The sequence below is a fragment of the Engraulis encrasicolus genome, chromosome 16, assembly GCF_034702125.1.
Source record: "Engraulis encrasicolus isolate BLACKSEA-1 chromosome 16, IST_EnEncr_1.0, whole genome shotgun sequence".
Lineage (NCBI taxonomy): Eukaryota > Metazoa > Chordata > Actinopteri > Clupeiformes > Engraulidae > Engraulis > Engraulis encrasicolus.
The window spans coordinates 25537002-25547001 of NC_085872.1; the positions used below are offsets into that span (position 1 = coordinate 25537002).

At 40.0% G+C, this 10000-nt stretch overlaps 2 protein-coding genes across 5 annotated transcripts in view; both read right to left on the reverse strand.

Annotated features, from left to right (window-relative positions):
• tgfbr1a (transforming growth factor, beta receptor 1 a) overlaps positions 1 to 2926 on the reverse strand; it is a 35549-nt gene extending 32623 nt beyond the window's left edge. The window contains exon 1 of the mRNA XM_063219110.1: positions 2812 to 2926. Coding sequence (XP_063075180.1) covers positions 2812 to 2881 — 70 coding nt within the window. The 5' untranslated portion in view covers positions 2882 to 2926. The remainder of the gene's footprint in view (positions 1 to 2811) is intronic.
• A 6916-nt stretch (positions 2927 to 9842) lies between these two features.
• The window catches only part of col15a1b (collagen, type XV, alpha 1b), a 59047-nt gene continuing 58889 nt past the window's right edge, over positions 9843 to 10000 (reverse strand). For all 4 annotated transcript variants that reach the window (XM_063219114.1, XM_063219113.1, XM_063219112.1 and 1 more), the window contains one exon: positions 9843 to 10000. This exon is cut by the window's right edge and continues 815 nt beyond it. The gene's annotated coding sequence lies outside the window, so the exon portion shown is untranslated.

Below are 10000 nucleotides of genomic sequence, written 5' to 3' on the forward strand. Positions count from 1 at the left end.
ACATTGCTATAATGTAATGTAATACATACATCCACGCTGCTCACTGTGTTATTTAATTCTCATTGCCTGCTCCCTAAGTCACTTTCTGCACCAGATGTTTGTCATGTCAAGCATGATATAGGCACAATAAAGGGCTCTAAGCAAACAGGCAACAGGTCATCTCACACTGACCCACTACTGACCTTAGCATGTCACGACTTGGAAGAATGGTCTTTTTTATCACCACAGAAAAATACAGGCCTACTACAGCACCTCACCAACAACATCCCTCCCCAAATAATGACCAGTGGCCAACCTGGTTCGTGCATCAGTGGAATTCAAGACCACATTGGCACCAGACTCAATAATGAAATGCTTATCATCATCATGAATAAAAGAACAGGCGATTACAGCTATGAAATATTTACAGCTGGAACTGAAGAGGATGTTTGGGGTGGGACAGAGCTCAGCTAGGCCATCCCAAAGTGACGGTGCAACTCATGTGAACAGACATATGACCATGCCGTTCCGGATATCAACTCACTTATCAGTGACAGGAGATTATATGCCAGCTTCAAAATTCTGCATGAAATTAACAGTGATCAATTAGTTCTGAAGTAACATGCATTGAACGAAAGATATGTCCGCATTCACTGTCAAGGATGTTTTTTTTTAAATCCTGTCGCTCAATTATACAAATTCAGCTAATCCGTTTAATTACTAGACATGATTCATTAACAACACAGCCTCTCACAACTCAACATCTGTATCATATTTGCATCCTACAACTTCCCTCTGAAAGGCCACTGATGAGTTTTTGGAACCACATAAGCATCGCCTGCAACATGTGCCAAGAAAGTCAGGAGTAGGCTACTTCAGTGTTCTAATAGTAGTTCACATGATAGCTGGTATAATACAACTCCCCATTGCTATAGTATTTCATAATGAACAATGTCTATTGCAAAACAGACAGCAGCAACTTCAACTTGAAAATCAAAAGTAGGCTAAGTTTCATTAAAATAGTCACGAGGACGCTGAATTCCGATGGCAATAAAATGTGGCATTAAATTATCATCAACATAATAATATAAAAATGAAACTAATATTTAGAAAAGCAAACAAACGACAGACATATCGACAGTTACAATTAAACCATGTTCGCACTGGTAACCATCTGATTGCTGCTCTCAGTCTTTGGGCTACCCCTCTCCAAGATCAGTGCCTGAAGTCTCGACACCAAATCCAGGAAGACAAAAGTAAAACTACATTCTGCACTCGGATAAAAACAATCATGCACTTATCATACTAGAGAAACTCGCTTGCTTGGTGCATTACCACATTTATTACCATGAAGGCAGACGTGGTGAAGCCTCAAAGTGTGAAATGAGAATCTATATGACCATGCCCTCTTTGTCTGACGGTCCCTCAGATAGCCTACCCTCGATGTGTGGATGGGAAGACCAACAGGCTAAACCTGAACTAGGTTATGATCAGGACAGGACAGGACAGACAAAGCTTCTGAGGTTGGGTGGGGACAATGTAATAACAAACAGTAGTTCTGTGCGTATTAGCGGTAGAATGGAGAACACCCGCGCGTGTCCATGGCCGATTACTAATAAAAGCTGTACGACCGTCAGCCCAATGTCACTGCATGGCACTCGTCTTTTTTGGGATACAATGCTCATTTGCTGTTGGATAAAAATAAATCCAATGTCTTGTGTTTTTGAGCCAATGTATATTAATGTTATATAAACAATGAATGGTGGTTAATTGTGAACATATAGCAACTATCTATTGTCATACCCTGTATTCTCGCTGAGAACGAGGGGCTTCCATTAGCAACATTCCAACAGTGCATTCAAACATGCAGCCCACATCAAGGACTAACGCCGCGCACATGCAATTAGGCTACTCATTCCATGGTCACTGGCTGGTCTTGGCTGGTCAAATAATGCAAGCACTCTCCCATCGCATCCAGTCAGTTTCCAAAATTCGGACCAAATGACGCATTTTAAACGTTTATTGGGCACACACAAGAAAGTGGCAAATGGTGTCTGTTTCTTTGTGTTAACGTTAATCAATTCTATTCGAGTCCTTGTGGCGTGAAAACTGGGAGTGGGCTCAGCAAATGTATGGTTTTAAAAGAACTTGCAACAAAGTAGCAGATTTCCTTTACAGGTTATGAAACAGGAAACCGACACCACGTTTCCTGGTTTGTTTACGCCAGGAAGCCTCTTTTGGTAGGGGGAACACATAAATGGTTATCCTTCCTGGAAACAGTTAAACTCACATGTCAACATCAAACAGCTTCAAGCAAGTGGTACATGCTGTGGTTAGTGTAAGCTAAAGTCCAGTCGCTATCTTTGATTTCTGCACAGTAGCCTTTCGGAAGGGTGCCGGTAGGCAATTTAGGCTACCCCATGCGACCTGTCAGCGCAAAAGAATTACAACCTTTTCCGACATTGGGGTACACCTTAGTGAATTGTATGCTGAACATGTAACGCTATTGCTGTGGGAACGTAAATCAGAGAGAGGGTCAGGGAATGATTGGCAGCAATATTTCTCTTGTTCCAGCACTAGCGGAATTCCGCCGCATACGGGGCTGTACGAGACAGAGTTTTCATTCTCTTCCCTCAATGTGGTCCAGTTATCTAGCCAGGATTTTCGCTTAACAATACACATTCCTGACGGCGCGGCTCCCCCTGACCTGCGCCATCTTTGAAAACCGCTTTAGAGTAGCCTGTTTATGCTAAAAGCATGTGCGTAAATTAAACTTGGAAAATGCCACCCCGCGCATAGAAATGCAATCGCAAGCTGACAAGGAACACTTACCATGAGATTCTTGTATTCTCGTGGCAAAAAATAGCCCGAGTAACACTAAACAACAAGGTATGGCATCCATTGTGACTCGCAATAACACTCAAACTGGCCAGAACGCTGTTTCACACTCAACTTCTCTGGTCATTGCTTTGGAAAAAAAAACTGGACCTGATTGGTCAACACAGCGAAAACACCCTGCCCAAACTGAACACCCCCTACCCGCCCCTCCTATCCCTGTGCTTGGCTCCTCATTACCGCTGCGAGTAATGCATGTGCTCTGCTGCTGGTGGTGTAGCCTGCGATGGCATTGTAAGCGCTGGTGATCGATATGCCAAATCAGTTTCAGATTATATTTCTGTTTGTTTGAAATACCATACAGACACCTCCAATGACCACACACACACACACACACACACACACACACACACACACACACACACACACACACACACACACACACACACACACACACACACACACACACACACACACACACACACAATAATCTCATTGATTTAATATCTAATTGGCTGTTCCTTCATTTTAAGCTAATTGGCCATCCGATCAAGTACCATTTCCTTTTTTTAAGGTTCCCTGTAAGCCTTTCATAGGGTCAGATCTGATGGCAGCAGCAGAAATGGTATATAGGGTTTCTCATTGTCCATAATGACGAAGGAGCAGTACTCTCAGTACCCCCCAAACAAACACACGCACGCTCGCTCGCTCACACACACACACACTCACACACACACACACACACACACACACACACACACACACACACACACACACACACACACACACACACACACACACACACACACACACACACACACACCACCTACCCCGCCCCACATGACCACGCTGCGCACCACCACTCCCAGAGCACCAAGCTCCACTGGCACACACCCTGAGGCAGCAGTCCACCCATCCTTTAGCCCATTCTCTGGGGGATGTCAGAGATTGATTAGAGCCTATTGTTTGCACCCTCTTCTTGGGGTTCATTCCAGCATAGAATGTGCACTGCAGTAGACCACAAAAAAGCAAACCACAGAAAGGTAACACAGATGAAACCGCTCACTTTGAAATGGCATAGCTATAATGACGTGTAGTAAGTGGAGGGCTATTTTAGACGCCTATGATGAGTAGATGGCATTTAAAGGGATGCTGTACATAATTATGCTTGCATAAGTGGAAAGTATGTACGTAAATGTACTGAATCATTAAATAAAGCTCAGTTACATGTGTAACTTATTTTAAATCATAATGTCAAGCCAAGTAATCTCTTAAAATGTGTAACTTATAATATGTGAACAAACACCTCTGGAAGAACACAGAGCAAATGTGCAAAAACAGTGCTATTCTTCCATGTGTCTTCCTCAAAACATACAAACTATATATTCTATAGCTCAGTTGTACAATGGGAAACTATCATCACTAAGATAATGGCTAGACTCTTGCCTGCCCCCTTGTGTAAAAGAAGGTGTTGTTATACATGTGTAATACATGTCATGAAAGGCCTTCTAACAGCAAAGGCTTATAGGTGTTTCAAAAGACTATGTGTGTGCTGTATAGACTAACAGTTGCAACTACTAAAGTATGAGTGTTTAACACAATACAAACTGTCCTATTTGTACTGTCCTTTTCGGTTCAAATTTGAAGAATGACTTTCTGTAGTTATACTTGAATCCATGTTAGGCCTACAAGACTGGGAACACTGATGATGGGCTAGACCCGAAACGTTTGTCCCTTGTCTGTCGGTTTTATTTACTTTTTTCGGCTTTGTTTAATACAGTTTTTGATTTTGCATTCAGCTCCAGTGTGCGACTCCTTTCTTCCTTTTCATTATACTGCTCTTAGAATTACGCACCGAGCGAAACGCTCAGGATAAGACATTGGCGCGGACGCCACCCCACCAGGCCTGCAAGACGACCAGACATTTTTGTTTAAAAGTGTTTTTTTTTTCATTGTTAACAGCAATAGCTTCCCTGCAACCCAGTTGTTGGTCCCCTCTTTCATGTCTGAGGCCAAGTCTACGATAATGTAGATACTCAACTTTGTGTATAAATCCTCAAAGAAATGCACTCTGAAGGCAAGGGCACAGAGAGCAGCAATGCTCCATGGGAGCAGCTTGTAAAATGCTCTCATCAACACATACAGTACAGGGTACTTTGAGCTTCACAAATTCACATTTTCAGGCTACACTGCTTCAATTTTGGGTAGAGTTTCACACATTCTACAGAGAGTAAAAATCATTAATTCAAATCAATCATTCATGCCATGATGTTTTGCGTGGTCCTTAGTGCTCTCTGCAAAGATGAGCATTTTGAATGCACATGGACATTTGCTTGGAGCTGCAATAGTAGGGAGTGGACATTGGTCTGAATTACCCATTTCAGTAAACATTCTGCATTCCGATTTTATAGGCCGTCTCGTTCTGTTAACTGTAACAGTGACCAAGCTGAATGTATGGGGTCCAATTACATCATGACGGTGGGGTCAACTGTACAAGGAACTATTAGATAGATTGCTGATGCCAAATATTTGTGGAAAGGAAAAATATGTACTTAACCCATTGATACCTAAATCACCTGCAAAAAAATGCCTGCTAAATGGGAAAAGGTGCCATCAGCCCATAAAAAAACCCTAAATACATCAGTATTCGAAGCATTTAAAAACATGGACACTCATTTTGCATTGCTGTTCATTCAGCTCATTTCTAATAAAAAAATATCAAATTTCATGAGCCTGCTGTGTCCATGCAGCTTCAGGCATCCGGATCCATGTGACGCTAAGCAGCATCCAGCATCAATTGGTTAAATGTCTATGTTAGAGCACTGTTTAGATCAAGACAAAATGGCTGTTAATAAATGGTAATAAATGATCAATAAATGCAATTCTACCTGTATGTCAAAATTGTATGCATGTATTTTGTGATAATGGACGAATTAGAGAAAAAGCTGGTGGTGTTTCATTGGACTCATTCTACAAATTATTAATTATATATTGAGGACACTAAATGATTCAGATATCAGCATTCTTCTTATTGGCTGGTAAAATGTGTCCTCACACGTCCTCACTTCATCTCTTAGCCCATGGACTAGAGCTACTGCAGGCATGTGTTTGAATATTGACATCCCACAGATGTGCATAAATGAAATGGGCTGTGTGCTGTATAATCTCTGGGAGGGGAGCCAGGGTGCGTAGCATTTTTACATGTAATGTTAGGGCCTGAGCACCGAAGGTACATAGGACCAGGACCCTATTGGTTTTCTACTGTTTCTTCTTATTAGGGCCAAGCATAAAAGACGTGAGGTCCTCTAGCTCTTGCTTTGTGTATTATTATTATTAGACCCAAAAACATTCACCATTACACCAATTCATAACTACATGTAGTGCCACACGTTCCACTTCCTCATAACATTCAAGAAAAGTACAAATACACACAGCAAACAGTATGTTTTATTGTTCAGTCATTGCCAATCAAATTCAAAGGGTAGACCTAGTTTAAATATGTGACTGTTAACAGTGTTACAGTGTTGCCAAAGACTACATGTAAGTACCGTGTTCAGCAGTATGGGAATGCAGTGTTACCAAAGCATTGATTCAACTTGAAAAAGAATGGTCGTCGCACACTCAGAACTTCATGCAGTTACATTTAATAAGACCAACGTTTCGGCTTACGCTTTCATCAGGGTCATCTTGGCGTAAGCCGAAACGTTGGCCTTATTAAATGTAACTGCATGAAGTTCTGAGTGTGCGACGACCCTTCTTTTTCAAGTTGAGTCTAATTGTCTGCCGTACGCACCTCAAACGGTGTGCGTTTACTGAAACCCAAAGAAAGACCAAAGCATTGATTAAAAGAACTAAGTATAGCCATCATAATGTGTGTGGGACAGGATTGCAGTATGGATGCGTATATAGCTGTGGTAAGTGTACATTTGTGTTTACTCAGCCATTATAAAATGTGAAAAACTGTAGAAGCTAAAGATAGCTAGAGGCAATCCACTTTATGGATGAATAGCCATGAAAACACATTACCACTACATGTGAACACACGCACGCACGCACGGACGCACGCACACACACCTCCCTTTCTATACTTTTCTCTCTCTGTCACTTTGGCTTATGTCCATAATCTCTTTCTCTATGCTTCTCAAAACACCCCTAACGGTGTAACTCAAAATCACTACAGCCTCACCATATGGTAATGTTATTACATTTGACAAAATGTCACACGCACACACATACACACACACACACACACACACACACACACACGCACGCGCGCGCGCACGCACACACACACACACACAGTAAACAAAAAAGTAAAATTAAGCAAAACTATAAGTGAAATTGAACTTACATTCATATGAACTCATAAATCATAATGTCAAGCCAAGGGATAGAGTATCATTTATGTGTCTGTGTATACAGTAGCCCTGCATTTTTATTTTAAGCCAGTGAATATAATTTGTGGCCTACAGTAGTATTATACAGTATAATATTCGTCATACCATTCATGAAAACTATACGATTCACCCATTTATACCATTTGGACAAGTATTGCAAACAGCAACACAATGTGCCATGCACCCCCACCATAGGTGCGAGGCCCATCAACACAGACTGCGGCTTTAATTTATTCTTGTAATATTCCTGGGACACATTTCAATCACTGAATATATGAAGAGTTCAGATGCAAAACCCCCTAACTCCATTTCTGAAGCACCTCTATATTTTTAGAGAACCCCGTTGTTGGTTTGGTTTACATTCATGTACTTGATAATACATTTAAATAGTTATATTGCATAAATAAAATAAAAAAATATGCAATTTTGATAACTTTGTATTAAATAAACATGAATTAAGATTATTTTCTGAAATGGCACTTAGGGGGTTTTGCATCTGAACTCTTCATATATACAGTATATAAACAAAACACACCTGACACATTTTTACAAAAAGAAAACATTTATTCAATGAGCACCAGTCATATGTGTAGTGAATATACTATTGTTGTTCATATTTACTGCATTTGTGCCAATCAGTTCCTGACTAAGAACTATAGATTCACAGATTCACTCTTCCAATCAAGGGTTTTCACAAGTTGTGTTCTCTTCTAAAGCCATTCCTATGGAGAGCAATGGAGTCTTCCCAGGCTCCGTCAAAACAGTTTGAACCACGCTAACATAACTGGATAAGCCAGGTCAGTTTATGCTTATGAAAGCGAATATCTCAACTCAATATGTCTCTAGAATTTACGACTATGTGCTGTTACAATATAAATAACAACAATAACAGACAAGAAGGAATTACATTTAAATACTATGATGTGGTGTTGCTTGCAGACCTTTGAGGGAACAGTCACCAGCAAATAAGCCATCACAAGTGTGGACGTAAAGACAAAATTGTAATACTAACCCCAACTCCGATGAAGTTGGGACGTTTGGTAAACAGTGAATAAAATCAAAATGCTATCATTTTCAAAACACTCAATCTATTCATTAGATGGAGAATAGTGAAAAGACAACATATTAAGTGTTAAAACCGAGAAAAAATATTGTTTTGGGGGACATATGTACTCATTTCTAATTTGAGAAATCCAACACGTCTCAAAAGAGTTGGGACGGGGACAATAAATGGCAGCAAATGTCGAGGAAGACTAAAAATAAAACAAAAGACAACACTTAACAGTTAAATACATTAACCGATGAGATGATTTTATATAAAAAACAGTGTTAATTCCTATCTTGGACATGATTTCACCAGCTTAAATGGTGGGTGTATTCCTTGTCATGTTTTGCAATGTTTTCCTTTCTGTAGTGCTTACAGTGTGACAGGTCTTGACCAAAAACCCACCATTTTATCACATGCTGGTCCTTATGATGGAGCCAAACTGTTAAAACATATAGAGAATGCAATTTGACCTTACTATGTGGCAGTAATCGAAGATCTCCCTTCAAAATATAATGCATGAGTGGCTTTTCATGCTGTTTAAAACCCATTTATACCATTCAGCACTGTATTTAACTCTACAGATGAGTGAGAACATCTTAACTAATGCACTACTGCATCCGCATGCCATCATGGAGGCTGACTTTTGAAGCTAGCACTAACACAAGTTGGATGGTCCATTTTCACTGTAGCACAGGATGTGCAATGCTCTATTATTGTCAAAAAGAATGGACTTCTACAACTTCTGCTGACTTCTGTAAGCAAAGGACAGTTTCCCATGTCTTCTGGGTCTATTTCAAGTGAGCTCAGGTGCTTAGGAGAATGTTAAACCCCTGTGTCATTTTCATGCATTAAGCATTCTTAATATGGTCAATTTTCAATAGCTCTAGCACTCCAGGAATTAGAGTGAGACTATAGCCAATATATATTTCATGATGTCATGAACCTATACAATGATTTTATTAACAAAAATATGTCTTATATACACTCAATCGTGGTAAATCAAAGGGAATTCAAAAATGTATGTAATAACTATGGTAATTATTCCCTTTGCATCTTTAATTCTGAGTGACTCAGCCTCTCTGTGATGATCTTATACCTGGACACCTATATTGTCCGTCAGTACAATTCATTTTGAAATGTTCTTCTTTGTTGTTTTATCTTATTTGGATGTTTACTAAATTTCACTGATCCCCGTCCCAACTCTTTTGAGACGTGTTGGATTTATCAAATTAGAAATGAGTACATATGTCCCCCAAAACAATATTTTTTCTCGGTTTTAACACTTAATATGTTGTCTTTTCACTATTCTCCATCTAATGAATAGATTGAATGTTTTGAAAATGATAGCATTTTGATTTTATTCACTGTTTACCAAACGTCCCAACTTCATCGGAGTTGGGGTTTGTACAAAAACAAACAAAAGAACACAGTGCATCTAAAACGACTTCAAACCTGATTAGGCAACACTTGGTTCCCTTGATGACAAAAAACAAAAACATTTTCAAGCATTTGATTACTCTAAGATATTGACACGCGTTTTGCACCGAATTATTGTGACAGTAAATCTTTCAGCGGGGCAGTAATATCAACACAGGGAATAATGTTTTAATGGGCAGTTCACGCAGCACTAGACTAATACAGGACTCTCGGGTGAATGCAGGGAAAGTAAAGACCTTAGCTGAGCCGCTACTCTCTGCAAGCTAATCTCCGACGAGGAGAGCTTCAGTGCATCCCTACTACA